At 38.7% G+C, this 23,380-nt stretch overlaps 2 protein-coding genes across 2 annotated transcripts in view; one reads left to right on the top strand and one right to left on the bottom strand.

Annotated features, from left to right (window-relative positions):
- SLC41A2 (solute carrier family 41 member 2) overlaps positions 1 to 23,380 on the top strand; it is a 206,358-nt gene that overhangs the window by 59,247 nt on the left and 123,731 nt on the right. The window lies entirely within an intron of this gene.
- NOPCHAP1 (NOP protein chaperone 1) lies at positions 1,661 to 9,138 on the bottom strand. Its single transcript, XM_036891195.2, has 4 exons — positions 8,986 to 9,138; positions 7,370 to 7,456; positions 3,827 to 3,963; positions 1,661 to 2,208 (listed from the first exon to the last, which is right to left on the bottom strand). The coding sequence occupies exons 1-4, from the start codon at positions 9,098 to 9,100 to the stop codon at positions 1,990 to 1,992; spliced, it is 558 nt and encodes a 185-aa protein (XP_036747090.2). The 5' UTR covers positions 9,101 to 9,138; the 3' UTR covers positions 1,661 to 1,989.

Raw genomic sequence — 23,380 nt, forward strand, 5'->3', positions numbered from 1 at the left:
GATAAATGGGATGGAAGGTTTTTTTTTTTTTCTGTGAATTACTTGTTTATGTCCTGTACCTTTATCTAGTGAGATATTAGTCCTTTTTACTAATTTGTATATTAATGACATGCATTGTCTGACATTGCAAATATTTTCTCCAATTGGTCCCTTGCCTTTTAAATTTCTTTGCCATCCATAGTTTTAAATATTTAAGAGTGGATGAATTTTCTCTTTTCCTTTGTGACTTCCGGCTTTGATGTTCTGCTTTTAAAAGAACTTTTGCCCAATTTCATTATTAAATAGTCTCCCACATTTTGTTATAGAACTCTTATATAAATCTTCTTGACATTTAAATTTTAATCCATATGTAATTAAACACATTATTAGCACATGGTATAAAGCTAGAATCTAACCTTGTTTGAAATAGCCAATTCTGACATAGTTTATCCATTTTATACTTAGTTAAAATGGCATCTTTATCATATATTAGTATCATCTATAAACTCTTACCAAATGTTACTCTTTTTCTTTTTTCTCTTATGTCATCAGAATTTCCAGAGACCCTGAACTTTCTTGACTTCATTTACTATATAGGAAGCCTAGCTTTATTACACTGGATAGCCAATGCAGGAGAGAAACATTAAAATTCTACATATTAGTATGTATTTCTAAACTGACTAGCCTCTTTCACTGATCACTCAGTCTAATTCTACTTGGATAGGTATTTCTTGTGAAGTCACACCTCATATTTCCCTGCCTAGAGCAGCCTACCTTAGCCTCAAATATCCTGTACACCCTCATACAGCCATTACTTCATGTGTTAACATTATTCAGTGCCTGCTGTATACCACACATCATGCTAAGTAGTAAACCAGACAAGTGCAACTCGTCTCACAATTTAGCATAGTATATTCTCTGGTAAATGACAATCTTTAAGTATTTACACCAATAATTCATCACAATTGTGTTGGGTGCTAATACTCTTTCTAAAAGCGTAATACCCTTTCTAGCTGAGAAGTCTCGTTTCCAGATCTGGTCATTTCTTCAAATAGTTAGAGAGGCATAACCAGGAAAAACTGGTAGAATCCTCAGAATTATCTTCACAGTATTTACAAAATGTCTTGGGCTAATGTGAGTAGGAAAAAAATGGTTCAAAGAGAGCCCTGAAACAATAGGGGACAAAATTCCATCAGGTCAACCCTCTTGGATGCAGTCCTTTAAATTCTCGGGTCTATGTGAGAGAGCTATGTCCTGTTTTTCCTATGGTCTCCTTTATTTTCTACATTTGATAGGTTTCAAACTGTGTAGAATGGTTTTAATAGCTGAGACAAAAAAAATTTTTGCTTTAAAGAAAAAAAACAAAAACATGAATTTCCCCAACCAGTCAATTCTACACTCACTGAGTGGCTACAGAGTCATCAACAGTGATTAAGCCACAAAGCACCAGTTTTCCAGCTCAAACTGGAAAGGAATTTTTTTTAAAATGAAAGTAGATATGCCTAAGGGCAGCTAAATATAAGTCTTTTCTTTCTAAAAGACTTCTTTCTCTTAAACAAATTTCTCCTTCACTGAACACACTCTGATGTAACAAAATTAATTTGACTTCATAATAACCTAAAAAAAAAAAGCCCATCTAGGTTGTTTTATCCAAGAGAATAATTTAAAGTAAAAACAAAGAGGCCATTTGTACTTTTACTTTAAAATAAGTTTGGTATTTCTGAAATCTACACATGTACACTGGAGAAAGCAGATAATAAATTCACTCATCACCATGAACAAAGTAAAGTTTTCTAAATTAAATCGCTTTAACATGAGACCAAAGACAGTCTGCTCTTAGAAGATCCCCAAACGCCACCTATTCCAACTCTTTAAAAGACAGCTTCTGCTTCTCTGAGAAACAAAATTCACCCAGTGTTACATAAAAGCACCACAGATAACCAGTGAGCCACATTCTTTTTCACAGAATTAGTAGGCATATGTCACCTGTTTCTTAGGTCATTTATTACATTATTCCTTTTTTTTACTGGCAGGACTGTCCAAAACCTCTATCTTGCCTTTTCCCTCTTCTGAGTAAGGGAGCTTAATGTTATCGATGGTGACTTCAGAAGAGGTGCTGTCATCTTCATCCTCCGATTCCGAACTGTCCTCTGAACTGTCTTGTGAATTCTCTTCTGAACTATCCTCTTCTTTTGAATTGGACTGATTCATCTCAAACAAAGCCACATCCTGCAAAAAGCACCATGTGGGAAATTATTTTAAGGCAGTTCCCTAAGAAGTTGTAAGAACAACTTTGGGAAGAACCAACATTTAGCACAAAGATAGAACAAAGGACAAGAAGTGTTTTTAACACAATAGGGCGCTTTTATTTTTTTAACTACTAGAGTCCACCATAATGATTTACATTTACGACAAGTCTCAAAAGTCCCCCACAACTCAATTCTATACATCCTCAATACATTAAACAGTATTCATTCAACAAACGTTAATAAATATTAACATAAGCCAGGCACCACACTAGGTACTCAAGACTCAAAAACAATACTTAGGTTTGTGTAACTTATGTTTTTGAAGCAGGGGTTGGCAAATTTCGGCCTATAGGCTAAACCCAGCACACTGCCTGTTCTTATTAGCTCACGAGCTAAGAATGACTTTTATGGTTTTAAGTAGTCAAAAAAAAAGAAATCAAAAGAATAATATTTCATGAAATGTGAAAATTATATGAAATTCAAATTTCAATGTCCATAATAAGGTTTATAAAACTTGCCTATTCATCACGTATCACCCACAGCTGCTTTCGTGCTAAGATGGCAGAAATTAAGTAGTTGCAACAGAGACAGTACAGCCCACAGAGGATGAAGTATTTACTATCTGGCCCCTACATGAAAGATTGCTGACCTCTGTTCTAATTGGGAAAGAAGACAAAAAGCAATTATATATAAAACAGAGTGTAGGTTAGCAAAAATAAAGAAGAGTAAAGCAGGATAAGCTACTAACAGGGCCATTGGGGAAGGAATCTTGTTGAGGTGACAGCTGCTAAAAGATGGAGGGAGTCAAGATGAAGAAATGTGGGGGGAGCACTCCACAAAGAGGGCAAAGGCCTGACAGCAAGGAGGGCAGAGAACGAGGGCACAGAGAAGGGGTAAGGTCAGACGGGGGCTGGCGGCAGGGTCACACAGGCCCTCGGAGGACTCCAAACTTATCAGAAACGTGGTGGCAAGCCCCCTGGTCTCCAAATGGTTGGGAAATTACTGGGATAGTCCAAAGAGGACATCACAGTTACTTGGACCAAGGGCAGCAGCAGTGGAGGTTGTGAAAGTATATTTGGGATATATTCTCAAGGTGAGGTGACCAGATCTGCAGATGAATTAGATATATTATTAATAATGGTGTCAGCTCTGTAAAGACACAAGTGTTATAAAGGGAATTGCAGTGTAGGAATAAGATATGAGCCTATAGCTTGAGAGTTTTCACACATGGCTTATGTAATCAGTTATTCTGTTAAATACATCATTTATGTTTGCATTCTCAACGAATCAGAATACAGTGACCTCTTTTCGGCCTTGGAAAGAAAAAAAAATCCAATTAGGGCATTTGGTAAAGTAATTTGCCCTGAAAAACCTCTCCTCTGACTTTGTATTACTAAATCCCTAAACTTCACCCAGGAATGCTTACTGACCTATAATATCCTTAATCATAACATGGCCAAGTATCAAACACCAGAAACATAAGCTGACTTTGTAAGATAGAAAATAACACTTGGACTTCAATGGAAACTTCTCTCCTTTTTAGGTGACAAGGCATACTGGTAATTCTACTTTAAGAAATGAAAACAAAGTATAGTTACCATTTGGATCACTTTTCCCAGAGCCCCATCAATATTTTCAATATTAAAACAACCAGGTGGTGCAGCTGCCATTTCTCTTCTTAGCTTTTCATTTGCCTGAGCCATCTGTGGGAGAAAGCTCTGTACTTGGTCCAATACTAAGGAGAGAAAATATAGTTTATCAATATTCCTGTTATTATTTGGCCAAACTTCAAATTTTAGAATTCAGAACTTCCTGTAAAACACTTTAAATTTCATAGCAATATTAACAATAGTAACAAAATTTCAAATTCTTACCATTTTAAAAACCTCCATTCTCTTCTGAATTGTAAAGCAGTGGCACTACACAAGTTCAGCAATTATTTCTCAATGTTTTATTTGTGCTTTTGATATATATCTCCAGACCTGTAAGTTCCAAGGTTGGCATTCTTATTCAGTGACTGAATAAGGAGGCAGTGTGACTTTGCAGTTAAATGATCTGAGGCTTTCGGGTCAGACTGACCAGGTTGTTAGTAGAATCCCAGTTTCATCTCTTACTTTCTGAATTACCTTGGGCATTAATTAAATAGAGGTTGTTTTTACCTGCCCAACAGCTATTCCCTTTTCTTCTAGTAACATAACCTTGACTTTTAAGCTCTGTTGCTCTTAGTCACTCTTGTCACTTATCTTGTTCATGCCTGTTATGTTCCACAGCCTTGGCCACTGTGATTTGGTTCAGTGGCATACACGGTGACACTGTGATCTAGTCGGGCCAATAGGAGATCACCCTGGGACTTTGGTTTGTTGAGAAAGAGATACCTTCTTTCTGAGTGAGTAAATGCCTAAGTGAGCTGCTGAATGTAAGCCTGGAGCTGCTGATAAACTGGCCAACTGCCACATGTTAGGGAAAAGCCTGCTCTAGATTAAGCCAACACATTGGCAGAGCTAAGAGACACGGAGCAGCAGACCCCTGACAACACCAAGCACCTGAACACAGATGTACCTGAAATCACTGGGGGTTTTTTTCTCAGTAACATGAGCCAACATAATTAATTTTTTTGTTTAAGGCAATCTGACGTGGGTTTCAGACCTTTTAACCACAGGAATCCTAATGACTATATTTAATTTAACCATTCAAAATCTCAGTTTACTCATCTGTCAAACAGGGGTGATGACTGCCAGACACTATGCTTACTACAAGGAAATCAATAAACAAAGGATTTCTAATTTCTTTAGTTCTCAAAAGAGGCCCAGCATATAACTAACTATGCACCTAATGGTTAAGTCACTGGTAGCACTGTACAACAGATGACTAAAATGTCCAGAATATGGAAAAAGAAAATGGTGGTAAAGGTCAATAAATGGCCTTTAATCATACACGGTCTGGCACACACTAGTGAATAAATAAATTAGCTCTCATACCCCTTCAGATACACAAAAAGAGAAATTACTGATAAAAATGAAAGTATTTCTGGGTATGCAGATTCAGTCTTTAACACAGATGGATGATCAGGCCAGGTCTGGTTCTGCTTTTGTTTTTAACTAACGAATCATATGGAGCAAAACAAGTACCTACAAGTCTGGCATGAACCTTGAGACTGAGAAGTTAAATATTTCTCTGGTACTCTAGAAAAGTACATGCTAAACCCTGAAGCTGGATCAGCTGTAGTTCTTCTGAACTGAATAAAACAAAATCCAACACACAACATAAAATTAAAAATGTCCAGCATCCTATAAAAATTACCAAGCATGCAAACAAACATGAAAAAACAGTCCATTGAGTAGAAAAAAAATCAATATAGACACAGACATGACAGATGATAAAATCAGCAAGAAGTATGTTAAAACAGCTATTACAAATAATAAGCTATGTATTCAACGAAGCAAAGAAGAGCATAATCACAGTGAGAAAAGAAAGTTATAAAGATTCAAGCTGAACTTACAGATAGAAACCACAATATCTGACTTAAAAAATAAACTAGATGGTATTCAACTTCAGATTAGACAACAGAGATCAATGAACTTGAGGACACAGCAACAGAAACTACCCCAAATGAAGTGCACAAAAAATAACACAAAAAACAAGAAACCAAGAAAACTAAACTAAGCGTCAGTGACCTGTGGGACAACTTCAAGGAGCAAAATTTTGTGTAAACAGGAGTCCCTGCAGAAAATGTGGCAAAGTGAGGACAGAAAAAAATATCTGAATAAAAAAATGACCAACAGCTTCCCAAACCTTATGAAAACTATAAACTCACAGATTCAAGAATTTCAACAAACCCCAAACTCAAGAATCAAATATATACATGACAAAGACAAGAATGACAGCTGGCTTCTCATCAGAAGCAATGCAAGTCAGAAGACGACAAAACATCTTTAAAGTACTGAAAGACTGAAAAGAAATTTTTTTAAACCTGTCAACCTAGAATTCTATATTCATTGAAGACACCTTTCAGAACTAAAACCATCACTTTCTCAGACACATGAAGGCTGGTGAATTCATCACTAGCAAGCATAAACAAGAACTGTTTATTAGATGAACAACATGATTTTTAAAACGAGCTAAAAGTTTGAATAGACACTTTACCAAAGACATAAACAGTGAATAAGCACATGAAAAGATTTCAATGTCATTCGTCATTAGGGAAGCACAAATTGAGATCACAATGAGATACCACTACATACATACTACAATAGCCAAAACTAAAAAGACCACCTCCTTGTATAGTACCTGGCTGAAAGGAATGCAAAATGGTATACCCAACTTTGGAAAATAGTTTGGCAATTTCTTCTCTTAAAAAAAAAAAAAAAATTCCATAGAACTTAGCAATTCCACTCCCAGGGAGGTACTTGTCACCAACAAAACTAAATCCACACAAAAACTTGTATTGGGATGGAAAGCCACCATGCAGTCATTTGAGCTGTTACAGATATACTGAATACTATGGTTAAGTTCCCCTCTCAGGATAAACATGATTTCTTATAAACATAACCTCATGCACCATCTACATTGTTTTCACTGAATTCTTGTCTTTATCCTTTTTTTAAAGAACATGAAGAGTGAATTACCTAGATGTTAGATATAACATGTATGCTATATGAACAGAGTCTGAGTGTGGTACCTGTTTCTGAGTATGTAGTACAGCACTGCGGAGTAATTAGTGAAGAGAATTATGTCGTATTATAAGTAACATTTAGCATTTGAGAAACTGTGTCTAATTTAATGGGATGTAGTGGTGTTTTCCTATATAGCTGTATTAAATTTGGGACTCAGTATCCTCTAAAAAAAATTTCCCATGTTAATTTGCAGTAATTGTTTTTGATTTCTAAAAATTCATCCCACAAGGAGAGTTTTCCTGGGAAAAGTTACATCTTAAAGCAGGAGAATGTATGAAAGTCTATTCTTGTGCACTGCTCTCACTATGAAAATTCCAAGTAACACTTGCTCTGCTGTACTCACTGTGATTTGATATTTAACCACAAAGGCCGAGATTGTCCCATCAAATAACTGTCTAATTAGGCAAAATTTAACATCAGAGACGGTTCTTGAGAGAGAGGAAGAGAAAGAGAGGGTAGGGTACTTACAGGGACTTCTCTCTATCCGAACTGTTTGGAGAGTGGAATTCTTTCTGGAATTAGGCTTGGAGTTGATGAGCAACCTGTCCCATATACCTGAAAGCACACACACATGTAATTCTCTACAGCATAAAGAAATACGAGCCCATCAGCAAGCTTTGAATTTCTGTAACCACTCTCAGGTCCTGACTATTCTACATTCCCCAAGATGCTTTTAGAAAAAGAGGTGCTCCAAGTTCCATCACATTTTACCTAAGTACATTCATCTCCTCTTTCTTAGGCCTGTATAATATATTTCTGTGTCACCAATTTTGAGTAATAAATGCACACTAAACTGCATCTCTCTGGATCATAAATCCATCAGTGACAAATGTGAGACTGCAATGACAGAATGAAGGAAGCAGTATAGAGCACAATAATGGTTCGGTGAAGCCAGAAATGGTTACTAGCTGTGTTATATTGGGCAATTGGTTTGGAGTATTAGTTTATTTTTAAAACATATCTGCCTGTTTAGTTCCCCTACATTAAAGATGTTCAATCAAGACAAAAAGAGCCCCTTGGAAAAAATGAAGTTTCTCACTCCAGCTTTTAAGCCTCATCATTAACTATTCCTCAAATTAACCCAACACTCCAGCCCATCAGAGCTCAGAGAACAAGACTGTCTTTCAAACCTCAGGGTTCTGCATACCCCGTTTCCAACATCTGGAAAATCTCTTCACTCTAGTACAAAAATCCTGTTCACACGTACAGCAGAGCTCAACAAACAAGCATCCCTTGCTACTTTATGTCCAAACTGTATTAGCATAAAGAGCATGGACTCTGGAGCCAGACTGATTGGATTTAAATCCCATTTTTGCCACTTTCCGGTCCCGTGATCACCAGCAAGTTACCTATCGGGTATGATACACCACGATTCAGTTTCGTCATCTATGAAATGGAGATAACAGAACCTTCTGCAACGGGTTGTTGTAAGGATTGAATTAGTTCATTCCCAGCGAATAGTAAAACAAGCTATTGATAATGGCTTTGGATGCTCTCCGTTCTCACAGAACATTCTCACAGTCAAGCTAGTATTTGCTGACGATATGCCCAAAACCTTAAGCGCACTGTCCTCAAAAAAACTGTATAGGTACTACCACCACCATTTTCCAAAAGTGAGAAGTACGGCATTGACGATGTGAACAACTCTCCTAAAGTTCTACAGCTAATTGGAGCTGGGATTCAAACCCACGCTTCCTAATCTCTATTAACAGTATCTGAAATCCCACGTGAACCCATGGCTCCCTCTGTAAAAGAACAGCACTAAGAGTACTTCTGTGAACTTGGGGATGTGTGTGGGGAGGCGGTCAATCCATAATAGTTCTCTGCTCCCGCTACCAGCCAACTGCTTGGATGGACCCAGACGGCCAACCCTAAGGCCTCCCCTTAGGGGGACTGCCTCGATGCGGCGCTCAGCAGAGTGGACCCACTGCCACGCGGAATATAACCACGGAGGGGGGGCGGCCGGCGGGTCCTCTACCCTCATCCCCCAGACTCTACCCCGGGGCTCCCCTCCGGAATGCTGAGGCCTGGCCAGGGAGCCACTGGCAGCTCCGCCCCACGCCGCCGCCGCCGCCGCCTGTCACCTCCTTGGCCGCCGCTCCCCGCCGTCAGCAGCTCCTTGGACACCGAGACCCCCGCGCAGTGCCGAGGTGAGGACGGGGAGCTCGGGCTGGACTGGGGATCCCCGGGCTCCTCCATACTTCTTGCTGGGCTTCAAGGCCCGCCCACCACCCCGGATGCAGGAAGAGGCTCGGGCAGGGGGCGTGGCCAGGACCGCAATTGGAGGAAACTCGGGAGGGGCGGGGCAAGGCGAGGGGCGGCCCCTGGCCGGAGCGGCACCTGGCGGAGCCCTGAGGCCATTCCTGCCTGGAGAATGGAAGGTTGGGACTATCCCTATCATTGGGTGAAAGAGCTGCAAGACTAGATTTTAACTTAAAATATCCGGAAGTGGACAGCATACCATGGGGCTGCCCTCCTCTTCATTCTTTTTTTTCATTAATCTTTAAAATTGTGATTAAAAAAACACATAATATAAAATTTATCATCTTACCCATTTTTAAGTGTATAGTTCAAAAGTGTTAACTATATACGCTGTTATTTAAGGGATCTCTAGAATTTTTCATCTTGCAAAACTGAAATGCTATATCCATTGATAGACAGTTTGCCTACATCGTGGAGCACTCACATGTGGCCCATTGCCCCCTGCAACCACCATTCCAATTTCTGTTTCCATGAGTTTAACTACTTCAGATACTTGGTGCAAGTGGAATCATGCAGTATTTGTCTATTCGTGACTGGAAAATTTCACTTAAAAAATGTCCTCAAAGTTTATCTATGTTGTAACACGTGGCAGGATTCCCTTCTTTTTTAAGGCTGAATAATATTCCATTCTGTGCATGTACATTTTCTGCATATACATTTTCTTCATGTATTTATCCCTTGATGGGCTTTTGAGTTGCTTCCACATCTTGGCTTTGTAGACATTGCTGTAGTGAACATGGCTAAGTAAATATATCTCCAAGATCCTGTCTTTAATTCTTTTGGGTTTATACCCAGAAGTGTGATTACTGAATATACTGTAATTTTATTTTTAATTTTTGAAGAACCTCTATAGTGGTTTCCATAATAGCTGAATTATTTTACATTCCCACCAGAAGTACAAAAGGGTTACAGTTTCTCCACATCCTCACCAACACTTGTTATTGTCTAGGTTTTCATTTTAATAGTGGCCATTCTAGTGGATGTGAAATAGTGGTAGCTCATTGTACTTTTGATTTGAATTTCTCTAATGATTAGTGGTGCTGAGCGTCTTTTCATGTATTTATTGGTCATCTATTTTGAAGAAATGTGTATTGAAACCCACTGCTCTTTTTTTTTTTATATAATTATTTTTTATTGAAGGGTAGTTGACGCACAGTACTACATTACATTAGTTTCAAGTGTACAACACAGTGGTAGAACATTTATATACATAATTCTAGGTTCCAGCTATCACCCTACCAAGCTGTTACAATATCTTGACTATATTCCTTATGCTATACATTACATCCCGGTTACTTATTTATTTTACCATTGGAAGTCTGTCCTTTTTTTTTTTTTTTTTTATGAGGGCATCTCTCATATTTATTGATCAAATGGTTGTTAACGACAATAAAATTCTGTATAGGGGAGTCAATGCTCAATGCACAATCATTAATCCACCCTAAGCCTAATTTTCGTCAGTCTCCAATCTTCTGAGGCATAACAAACAAGTTCTTACATGTAGAACAAATTCTTACATAATGAATAAGTTACATAGTGAACAGTACAAGGGCAGTCATCACAGAAACTTTCGGTTTTGCTCATGCATTATGAACTATAAACAGTCGGTTCAAATATGAATACTCATTTGGTTTTTATACTTGATTTATATGTGGATACCACATTTCTCTCTTTATTATTATTTTTAATAAAATGCTGAAGTGGTAGGTAGATACAAGATAAAGGTAGAAAACATAGTTTAGTGTTGTAAGAGAGCAAATGTAGATGATCAGGTGTGTGCCTGTAGACTATGTGTTAATCCAAGCTAGACCAGGGCAATAAAACATCCACGTATGCAGAAGATTTCTCTCAGAACAGGGGGAGTGAGGTTCTAAGGCTCACCTCTGTTGATCCCCAATTTCTCACCTGATGGCCCCCCTGCGACTGTGCCTGTCTTAGGTTGTTCCTCCCTTGAGGAAACTTACAAGTCTCTGGTTAACCAGTCATCTTCTGGGGCCATACAGGGAAATGTGAAGTTGGTAAGTGAGAGGGAAGCCTTATCGTTTGAAAAGGTTAGCTTTTTATTTCTTTGCATATTTATGCCCTGTGGCTTCTATGCCCAGCATTTGTCTTGAGGTATCTTTACCACTTGGAAGAATTATGATACTCGGTAAATTTGATACGAGGCACAAATTCTATTTAAGGGTTGTAATTAGGAAGGAAGAAGAAAAGCTATAGAAGTAGCAGGCGGAAGAAAACATGGGAAGATTGATTATTTCTTTGGCATATCTTCTTGTAGAGTACTCCAGCATGAATAGATTTTAAGCTACTACTTAAATTGCGCACACACATTAACATAATAGGAGTATAGTTACATAACCAAAGCATATCTGTAATTACCAGCCATCTCCAGTGAAACCAAGTAAACCAGTTAGGCACCTTAGGCATTTGTGAAAACTTATCTATGACATGGTGGATATTGTCCAACTGAACTTGAATAGTCTGAGAGAAATCAGACAAATTAAAACAACCCATTCCTGGGGACTGTTCACATGCCATATGTTCTTTTAACAGTAAATAGTCTGTAGTTGTAAGACTTTGGAGCACTACAATTTGCACTTATCCAAATTCTTGGTTGAGTTCCAGCAGTATAGATCCAGTCAAATTTGTTGTTTTACTGTATGCACAGGCCAGCTTAGATATCTCCTTCCTCATTCCCATGGCAAGTCCAGGAACTGGTGGGATGAGTGCATCTACAGCTGTAGCAGTGCGTGGATCTTTGTTGGGGTTTTGTGATGATCATCTTCTGGCATGAGTCTTCCAGAGAGTGCAGATGTTGGAAGTTCTTTTTCATATCGTATGTTAGTTCATTTTCGGGGTAGCCCAATTAGGCTTTGATCCTCTGTATAAACACAAACAGACCCTTTGCCTACACTTTTATATGCCCTTTATACCCTTGTGTAGAACTCGTTGGAGGTTACCACACAGGAACTGCACCCTTTTTTTTTTTTTGCTTTGTTTTTGGTATCACTAATCTACACTTACATGACGAATATTATGTTTACTAGGTTCTCCCCTATACCAGGTCTCCCCTATAAAACCCTTTACAGTCATTGTCCATCAGCATAGCAAAATGTTGTAGAATCACTACTTGCCTTCTCTGTGTTGTACAGCCCTCCCTTTTCTCCTACCCCCCCATGCATGTTAATTTTAATACCCCCCTACTTCTCCCCCCCTTATTCCTCCCTACCCACCCATCCTCCCCAGTCCCTTTCCCTTTGGTACCTGTTAGTCCATTGTTGAGTTCTGTGATTCTGCTGCTGTTTTGTTCCTTCAGTTTTTCCTTTGTTCTTATATTCCACAGATAAGTGAAATCATTTGGTATTTCTCTTTCTCCGCTTGGCTTGTTTCACTGAGCATAATACCCTCTAGCTCCATCCATGTTGCTGCAAATGATTGGATTTGCCCTTTTCTTATGGTTGAGTAGTATTCCATTGTGTATATGTACCACATCTTCTTTATCCATTCATCTATTGATGGACATTTAGGTTGCTTCCAATTCTTGGCTATTGTAAATAGTGCTGCAATAAACATAGGGGTGCATCTGTCTTTCTCAAACTTGATTGCTGCGTTCTTAGGGTAAATTCCTAGGAGTGGAATTCCTGGGTCAAATGGTAAGTCTGTTTTGAGCATTTTGATGTACCTCCATACTGCTTTCCACAATGGTTGAACTAACTTACATTCCCACCAGCAGTGTAGGAGGGTTCCCCTTTCTCCACAGCCTCACCAACATTTGTTGTTGTTTGTCTTTTGGATGGCAGCCATCCTTACTGGTGTGAGGTGATACCTCATTGTAGTTTTAATTTGCATTTCTCTGATAATTAGCGATGTGGAGCATCTTTTCATGTGTCTGTTGGCCATCTGTATTTCTGTTTTGGAGAACCGTCTGTTCAGTTCCTCTGCCCATTTTTTAATTGGGTTATTTGTTTTTTGTTTGTTGAGGCGTGTGAGCTCCTTATATATTCTGGATGTCAAGCCTTTATCGGATGTGTCATTTTCAAATATATTCTCCCATACTGTAGGGATCCTTCTTGTTCTATTGATGGTGTCTTTTGCTGTACAGAAGCTTTTCAGCTTAATATAGTCCCACTTACTCATTTTTGCTGTTGTTTTCCTTGCCCGGGGAGATATGTTCAAGAAGAGGTCACTCATGTTTATGTCTAAGAGGTTTTTGCCTATGTTTTCTTCCAAGAGTTTAATGGTTTCATGGCTTACATTCAGGTCTTTGATCCATTTTGAGTTTACTTTTGTATATGGGGTTAGACAATGGTCCAGTTTCATTCTCCTACATGTAGCTGTCCAGTTTTGCCAGCACCACCTGTTGAAGAGACTGTCATTTCACCATTGCATGTCCATGGCTCCTTTATCAAATATTAATTGACCATATATGTCTGGGTTAATGTCTGGATTCTCTAGTCTGTTCCATTGGTCTGTGGCTCTGCTCTTGTGCCAGTACCAAATTGTCTTGATTACTATGGCTTTATAGTAGAGCTTGAAGTTGGGGAGTGAGATCCCCCCTACTTTATTCTTCTTTCTCAGGATTGCTTTGGCTATTCAGGGTCTTTGGTGTTGCCATATGAATTTTTGAACTATTTGTTCCAGTTCATTGAAGAATGTTGCTGGTAGTTTCATAGGGATTGCATCAAATCTGTATATTGCTTTGGGCAGGATGGCCATTTTGACGATATTAATTCTTCCTAGCCATGAGCATGGGATGAGTTTCCATCTGTTAGTGTCCCCTTTAATTTCTCTTAAGAGTGACTTGTAGTTTTCAGAGTATAAGTCTTTCACTTCTTTGGTTAGGTTTATTCCTAGGTATTTTATTGTTTTTGATGCAATTGTGAATGGAGTTGTTTTCCTGATTTCTCTTTCTGTTGGTTCATTGTTAGTATATAGGAAAGCCACAGATTTCTGTGTGTTGACTTTATATCCTGCAACTTTGCTGTATTCCGATATCAGTTCTAGTAGTTTTGGGGTGGAGTCTTTAGGGTTTTTTATGTACAGTATCATGTCATCTGCAAATAGTGACAGTTTAACTTCTTCTTTACCAATCTGGATTCCTTGTATTTCTTTATTTTGTCTGATTGCCGTGGCTAGGACCTCCAGTACTATGTTAAATAACAGTGGGGAGAGTGGGCATCCCTGTCTAGTTCCCGATCTCAGAGGAAATGCTTTCAGCTTCTCACTGTTCAATATAATGTTGGCTGTGGGTTTATCATAGATGGCCTTTATTATGTTGAGGTACTTGCCCTCTATTCCCATTTTGCTGAGAGTTTTTTAACATGAATGGATGTTGAATTTTGTCAAATGCTTTTTCAGTATCTATGGAGATGATCATGTGGTTTTTGTCTTTCTTTTTGTTGATGTGGTGGATGATGTTGATGGACTTTCGAATGTTGTACCATCCTTGCATCCCTGGGATGAATCCCACTTGGTCATGGTGTATGATCCTTTTGATGTATTTTTGAATTCGGTTTGCTAATATTTTGTTGAGTATTTTTGCATCTACGTTCATCAGGGATATTGGTCTGTAGTTTTCTTTTTTGGTGGGGTCTTTGCCTGGTTTTGGTATTAGGGTGATGTTAGCTTCATAGAATGAGTTTGGGAGTATCCCCTCCTCCTCTATTTTTTGGAAAACTTTAAGGAGAATGGGTATTATGTCTTCCCTGTATGTCTGATAAAATTCCGAGGTAAATCCATCTGGCCCGGGGGTTTTGTTCTTTGGTAGTTTTTTGATTACCGCTTCAATTTCGTTGCTGGTAATTGGTCTGTTTAGATTTTCTGTTTCTTCCTGGGTCAATCTTGGAAGTTTATATTTTTCTAGGAAGTTGTCCATTTCTCCAAGGTTTCCCAGCTTGTTAGCATATAGGTTTTCATAGTATTCTCCAATAATTCTTTGCATTTCCGTGGGGTCCGTCATGATTTTTCCTTTCTCGTTTCTGATACTGTTGATTTGTGTTGACTCTCTTTTCTTCTTAATAAGTCTGGCTAGAGGCTTAACTATTTTGTTTATTTTCTCGAAGAACCAACTCTTGGTTTCATTGATTTTTGCTATTGTTTTATTCTTCTCAATTTTATTTATTTCTTCTCTGATCTTTATTATGTCCCTCCTTCTGCTGACCTTAGGCCTTCATCTGTTCTTCTTTTTCCAATTTCGATAATTGTGACATTAGACCATTCATTTGGGATTGCTCTTCCTTTTTTAAATATGCTTGGATTGCTATATACTTTCCTCTTAAGACTGCTTTTGCTGTGTCCCACAGAAGTTGGGGCTTAGTGTTGTTGTTGTCATTTGTTTCCATATATTGCTGGATCTCCATTTTGATTTGGTCATTGATCCATTGATTATTTAGGAGCGTGTTGTTAAGCCTCCATGTGTTTGTGAGCCTCTTTGCTTTCTTTGTACAGTTTATTTCTAGTTTTATGCCTTTGTGGTCTGAAAAGTTGGTTGGTAGGATTTCAATCTTTTGGAATTTTCTGAGGCTCTTTTTGTGGCCTAGTATGTGGTCTATTCTGGAGAATGTTCCATGTGCACTTGAGAAGAATGTATATCCCGCTGCTTTTGGATGTAGAGTTCTATAGATGTCTATTAGGTCCATCTGCTCTACTGTGTTGTTCAGTGCTTCCGTGTCCTTACTTATTTTCCGCCCAGTGGATCTATCCTTTCGGGTGAGTGGTGTGTTGAAGTCTCCTAGAATGAATGCATTGCAGTCTATATCCCCCTTTAGTTCTGTTAGTATTTGTTTCACATATGCTGGTGCTCCTGTGTTGGGTGCATATATATTTATAATGGTTATATCCTCTTGTTGGACTGAGCCCTTTATCATTATGTAGTGTCCTTCTTTATCTCTTGTTACTTTCTTTGTTTTGAAGTCTATTTTGTCTGATATTAGTACTGCAACCCCTGCTTTCTTCTCACTGTTGTTTGCTTGAAATATGTTTTTCCATCCCTTGACTTTTAGTCTGTACATGTCTTTGGGTTTGAGGTGAGTTTCTTGTAAGCAGCATATAGATGGGTCTTGCTTTTTTATCCATTCTGTTACTCTGTGTCTTTTGATTGGTGCATTCAACCCATTAACATTTAGGGTGACTATTGAAAGATATGTACTTATTGCCATTGCAGGCTTTAAATTCGTGGTTACCAAAGGTTCAAGGTTAGCCTCTTTAGTAACTTACTGCCTAACTTAGTTCGCTTATTGAGCTGTTATATACACTGTCTGGAGATTCTTTTCTTCTCTCCCTTCTTGTTCCTCCTTCTCGATTCTTCATATGTTGGGTGTTTTGTGCTGTGCTCTTTCTAGGAGTGCTCCCATCTAGAGCATTCCCTGTAAGATGTTCTGTAGAGGTGGTTTGTGGAAAGCAAATTCCCTCAGCTTTTGTTTGTCTGGGAATTGTTTAATCCCACCGTCAAATTTGAATGATAGTCGTGCTGGATACAGTATCCTTGGTTCAAGGCCCTTCTGTTTCATTGTATTAAATATATCATGCCATTCTCTTCTGGCCTGTAGGGTTTCTGTTGAGAAATCTGATGTTAGCCTGATGGGTTTCCCTTTATAGGTGACCTTTTTCTCTCTAGCTGCCTTTAACACTCTTTCCTTGTCCTTGATCTTTGCAATTTTAATTATTATGTGTCTTGGTGTTGCCCTTCTTGGATCCTTTCTGTTGGGGGTTCTGTGTATTTCCGTGGCCTGTTCGATTACTTCCTCCCCCAGTGTGGGGAAGTTTTCAGCAATTATTTCTTCTAAGATACTTTCCATCTCTTTGCCTCTCTCTTCTTCTTCTGGGACCCCTATAATACGGATATTGTTCCTTTTGGATTGGTCACACAGTTCTCTTAATATTGTTTCATTCCTGGAGATCCTTTTGTCTCTCTCTATGTCAGCTTCTATGCGTTCCTGTTCTCTGATTTCAATTCCATCAATGGCCTCTTGCATTCTATCCATTCTGCTTATAAACCCTTCCAGAGTTTGTTTCATTTCTGCGATCTCCTTTCTGGCATCTGTGATCTCCTTCCGGACTTCATCCCATTTCTCTTGCGTATTTCTCTGCATCTCTGTCAGCATGTTTATGATTCTTATTTTGAATTCTTTTTCAGGGAGACTGGTTAGGTCTGTCTCCTTCTCTGGTGTTGTCTCTGTGATCTTTGTCTGCCTGTAGCTTTGCCTTTTCATGGTGATAGGAATAGTCTGCAGAACTGGGACGAGTGACGGCTGGAAGGACTTCCTTTCTTGTTGGTTTGTGGCCCTCCTCTCCTGGGAGAACAGCGACCTCTAGTGGCTTATGCTGCGCAGCTGCGCGCAGACAGGGTTTCTGCTTCCTGCCCGGCTGCTATGGAGTTAATCTCCGCTGTTGCTGTGGGCGTGGCCTGGCTGGGGCAGCTACTCCAAAATGGTGGAGTCGCCTTGGAGCAGGAGCGGCTGGGAGGCTATTTATCTCCGTAAGGGGCCTCCCTGCTCCCTGCAGCCCAGGGGTTAGGGTGCCCAGAGATCCCGATTCCCTACCTCTGGATTAAGTGACCCGCCCTGCCCCTTTAAGACTTCCAAAAAGCACCCGCCAAAACAAAACAACGCCCACCAAAAAAAAAAAGAAAAAAAATTTTTTTAATTAAAAAAAAAAAAAAAAAAGGTGGTCGTTCGTTTTTCTTTATTCTCCGGTGCCAGCCTCAGGCCTCTGCTCACCGGTCTTTCTGCGCTGTTTCCCTAGTATTGGGGTTCCGATACCTTTAAGACTTCCAAAAAGCGCTCGCCAAAACAAAACAGCAAAAAAGCAAAAAAAAAAGAAATGGTCGCGCGCTTTTCTTATGTCCTCTGTCGCCCAGCCTCCAGTGCCCGCTCACTGTTCTTGCTGCCCTGTTTTCCTAGTATCGAGGGCCCTGAACCCTGGCCCGGATGGCTGGGGCTGGGTGTTCTGCAGTCCTGGGCTCCGTCTCCCTCCTGCTCTGCCTATTCTTCTCCCGCTGGGAGTTGGGGGGATGGGCGCTCGGCTCCCTCCGGGCCGGGGCTTGTATCTTACCCCCTTCGCGAGGCGCTGGGTTCTCTCAGGTGCGGATGTGGTCTGGATATTGTCCTGTGTCCTCTGGTCTTTATTCTAGGAAGGGTTGTCTCTGTTATATATAATAGATACATGTTGTTTTGGGAGGAGATTTCCGCTGCTCTACTCACGCCGCCATCTTCCACCACTGCTCATTTTTTAAATTGGGTTATTTGTTTTGTTGGTGTCAAGTTGTAGGAGTTATTTATGTATTCTGGATATTAACCCCTTATCAGATGTATGATTAGAAAACATTTTTCTCCCATTCTGTAGGTTACCTTTTTATGCTGCTGACTGTTTCCTTTCCTCCCCATTCTTTTAACAATATTTACAAGCCACCTGTAATATGCCTCAGCCGCTCTGCTATGGGATTCAAAGCTGAAGCAGAAATCGTGGACAAAGATTTTTCTGCTTGTTTCTGACATAATAGGTAGTCCAAAGTCAGCCAAACCAGATCTGGATTAAATCCAGTCTCAGATAGCTCATTTAGTAACTGTGGATTTGGGCAGATCACTCTCTGAGTCTCATTTCCTCTTTCTAAAATCAGGATAATAATACTTTACAGCATTGTCCTGAAGGATAAAAGAGGAAGATGATTAAAATGTATAAAGAAACTGGGAGCTGCAGTACTGTTGTCATACTAAGTAATTTAACATTATATTATAATCAAGTTATAAAACTTATGGCATGAAGAATTATGAGAGAAAGGACAGTAGACACTGAGGAAGAAACACTGGTTAATACATTTTAAAAACTGACTTCACTCTCTTTCTAGTTAAAACCTATGTCTGGAGATCCTTCGGGGGAGGGACAGTACCTTTTATGACTTGTATTTCCAGAACTGCACTTGCAGTCAGGCACATAGTTAATGATTAATACATGCTTAACTAATGAATGAACACAGAAAAGTTGAACAAATAAATATTGTTCATTGTTTCATTGATCAATTGATCACTTCAGTAAACCTGGATTCCAGCCCTTAGAAATGTCCTTAGAAATATTTTTTGTGAATTATTTGTTGACTGATGAGATCTGAAGCACCCACAGGTATAACACTGTACAAAACTAATGGAACATTGCTGGTTTATAAGAACAACCTAGAAACTGAGACATTAACATGCGGCCAAGATAGAGTAGAAGATGCATTGGCAAAATTTAGTCTCCCTCCCATCAAATGAAAAGCAATTGAAATTGAATACCATATTTAAAATACTCAAAAAAAGACAATTTAAGCCAAGGGCTTAGCTTGGTTGCCTTTCAAGTATAAAAGTTTTAAAGATATAGACAGTTATGAACTTGGAAGGAAACAGGAAATACTGTTCCCATAGCCTTCTTGAGGAATCTATTAGAGAATAAGCTTCAGAAAATGATTGGAGAACTCCAACTTAAGTTTTGTGGTGAGCATTTTACAGCAGAACTGGTGCTAAACAGTGAGAATAAGGTTGACAGAATAGTGTTTAATTTTTACAGGTTTTGATAATATGGATATAATAAAAATATTAAAAATGGGAGAAATCAGAGACTATATATGAAGAGAAAATCTTGCTTTTTAAAACTGGGATTAAAAATAATACTTTCAATTAAATGTTGGGGGTAAAGGAGGGAATAGAAAGAGGGGATTACTAGCTAATTGCAATATTGTTCATAATAGGAAGACAATATCAAAATATAAGAGACTGAATAGTATTATGTAAAAATATTGGGAAAAAATCCAAATCTTCCTAAATACCAAAATTAATGAGGCAGAAAGAGAGAACAAAACAGACATCATAGGAAAGATTTCATACGATTATGACAAAACTAAAATGAAGCATACCAATCATATCAATAAATGAAAATGGGCTTAATTCACCTATGAAAAGAAAAAGATTTTCAGATTGGTTAAAAAGTCAATCCAACTCTGCTGGATAGAAGAGACTTACCTAAATATAAGATAAAAATCATAAAAATAAAAGGGTAATTATAGATAAGCCAGGCATATCTAAATAAAAAGAAAACAGGACAAATCAAAACCACAATGAGTTATCATATCACACCTATTGGAATGGCTAATATCAAAAAATACAAGAAATATAACAAGAGGTGGCAAGAATATGAGAAAGGGGACTCCTATATGACCCACCAATTCCACTTCTGAGTGTCTGAAGGTAACAGAACCACTATCTCAAAAAGGTGCCTGCACACCCATGTTCATTGCAGTATTATTTACAATAGCTGAGACATAGAAATAACCTAAGTGTCCACCAACAGATGAATGAATAAAGAAAATGTGGTATGTATATATATACAAATATTACTCAGCCATAAAGAAGAAGGAAATCCTGCCATTTGCCACAATGTGGATGGACCTTGAAGACATTATGCTAAGTGAAACTTATAGAAAGGAAAACCAACATTAATATCCATGTGCCTAATAAGACAGCAACAACTATTATAACCAGAAACTAAAAGTAATGCAAAGAGAATACTTCAGGATTTTTAACACCCTCTCAGAAAAGAATAGACCGAATTGAACAACAAAAATTTAGTATGGATACAGGAGACCTAAACAAGATGATCAACAAAATAGATCTAATGTAATGTATATAGAACACTGAATCCTGATAATAGAGATTAAACACATTTCTATTTGTTGTTGTTTTTTATTCATTTTATTATCATTAATCTACAATTACATGAAGAACATTATGCTTACTAGATTCCCCCCTTCACCAAGACCCCCCTACAAACCCCATTACACTCACTGTTCATCGGTGTAGCAAGATGCTGTAGAATCACTACTTGTCTTTTCTGTGTTGCACATCCCTCCCCATGCCCCCCCCCACATTATACATGCTAATCATAAGGCCCCCTTTCTTTTTCACTGCCCTTATCCCTCCCTTCCCACTCCTCCTGCCCAGTCCCTTTCCCTTTGATAACCGTTAGTCCATTCTTGGGTTCTGTGATTCTGCTGCTGTTTTGTTCCTTCAGTTTTTCTTTGTTCTTATACTCCACATATGAGTGAAATCATTTGGCACTTGTCTTTCTCTGCCTGGCTTATTTCATTGAGCATATTACCCTCTAGCTCCATCCGTGTTGTTGCAAATGGTAGGATCTGTTTTTTTCTTATGGCTGAGTAATATTCCATTGTGTATATGTACCACATCTTCTTTATCCATTCATCTACTGATGGACATTTAGGTTGCTTCCATTTATTGGCTATTGTAAATAGTGCTGCGATAAACATAGGGGTGCACCTCTCTTTTTCAAACTGGAGTGCTGCATTCTTAGGGTAAATTCCTAGAAGTGGAATTCCTGGGTCAAATGGTATTTCTATTTTGAGCTTTTTGAGGAACCTCTATACTGCTTTCCACAATGGTTGAACCAATTTGCATTCCCACCAGCAGTGCAGAAGGGTTCCCCTTTCTCCACAACCTCACCAACATTTGTTGTTGTTTGTCTTTTGGATGGTGGCGATCCTTACTGGTGTGAGGTGATATCTCATTGTGGTTTTAATTTGCATTTCTCTGATGACAAGCGATGTGGAGCATCTTTTCATGTGCCTGTTGGTCATCTGAATTTCTTCTTTGGAGAACTGTCTGTTCAGCTCCTCTACCCATTTTTTAATTGGATTATTTGCTTTTTGTTTGTTGAGGTGCATGAGCTCTTTATATATTTTGGATGTCAACCCTTTATCGGATCTGTCATTTATGAATATATTCTCCCATACTGTAGGGTACCTTTTTGTTCTATTGATGATGTCCTTTGCTATACAGAAGCTTTTCAGCTTGATACAGTCCCACTTGTTCATTTTTGCTTTTGTTTCCCTTGCTCGGAGAGATATGTTCATGAAGAAGTCGCTCATGTTTATGTCCAAGAGATTTTTGCCTATGTTTTTTTCTCAGAGTTTTATGGTTTCATGACTTACATTCAGGTCTTTGATCCATTTTGAATTTACTTTTGTGTATGGGGTTAGACAGTGATCCAGTTTCATTCTCTTACATGTAGCTGTCCAGTTTTGCCAGCACCATCTGTTGAAGAGACTGTCATTTCCCCATTGTATGTCCATGGCTCCTTTATCATATATTAAGTGAGCATAAATGTTTGGATTAATATCTGGAGTCTCTATTCTGTTCCACTGGTGTGTGGCTCTGTTCTTGTGCCAGTACCAGGCTGTCTTGATTACTGTGGCTTTGTAGTAGAGCTTGAAGTTGGGGAGCAAGATCCCCCCAACTTTATTCTTCCTTCTCAGTATTGCTTTGGCTATTCGGGGTTTTTGCTGTTTCCATATGAATTTTTGAACTATTTGTTCTAGTTTGTTGAAAAATGTTTTTGGTAATTTGATAGCGATTGCATCAAATCTGTATATTGCTTTGGGCAGGATGGCCATTTTGACTATATTAATTCTTCCTAGCCAAGAGCAAGGGATGAGTTTCTATTTGTTAGTGTCCTCTTTAATTTCTCTTAAGAGTGTCTTATAGTTTTCAGGGTATAGGTCTTTCACTTCTTTGGTAAGGTTTATTCCTAAGTATTTTATTCTTTTGGATGCAATTGTGAATGGAATTGTTTTTCTGATTTCTCTTTCTATTAGTTCATTGTTAGTGTATAGGAAAGCCACAGATTTCTGTGTGTTAATTTTGTATCCTGCAACTTTGCTGTATTCCAATATCAGTTCTAGTAGTTTTGGAGTGGAGTCTTTAGGGTTTTTTATGTACAATATCATGTCATCTGCAAATAGTGACAGTTTGACTTCTTCTTTACCAATCTGGATTCCTTGTATTTCTTTGTTTTGTCTGATTGCCGTGGCTAGGACCTCCAGTACTATGTTGAATAACAGTGGGGAGAGTGGGCATCCCTGTCTTGTTCCCGATCTCAGAGGAAAAGCTTTCAGCTTCTCGCTGTTCAGTATGATGTTGGCTGTGGGTTTATCATAGATGGCCTTTATTATGTTGAGGTACTTGCCCTCTATGCCCATTTTGTTCAGAGTTTTTATCGTGAATGGATGTTGAATTTTGTCGAATGTTTTTCCAGCATCTATGGATATGATCATGTGGTTTTTGTCCTTCTTTTTGCTGATGTGGTGGATGATGTTGATGGATTTTTGAATGTTGTACCATCCTTGTATCCCTGGGATGAATCCACTTGGTCATGGTGTATGATCCTTTTGAT

This window comes from Manis pentadactyla, chromosome 10 (assembly GCF_030020395.1).
Source record: "Manis pentadactyla isolate mManPen7 chromosome 10, mManPen7.hap1, whole genome shotgun sequence".
In the NCBI taxonomy this organism is placed as follows: Eukaryota; Metazoa; Chordata; class Mammalia; order Pholidota; family Manidae; genus Manis; species Manis pentadactyla.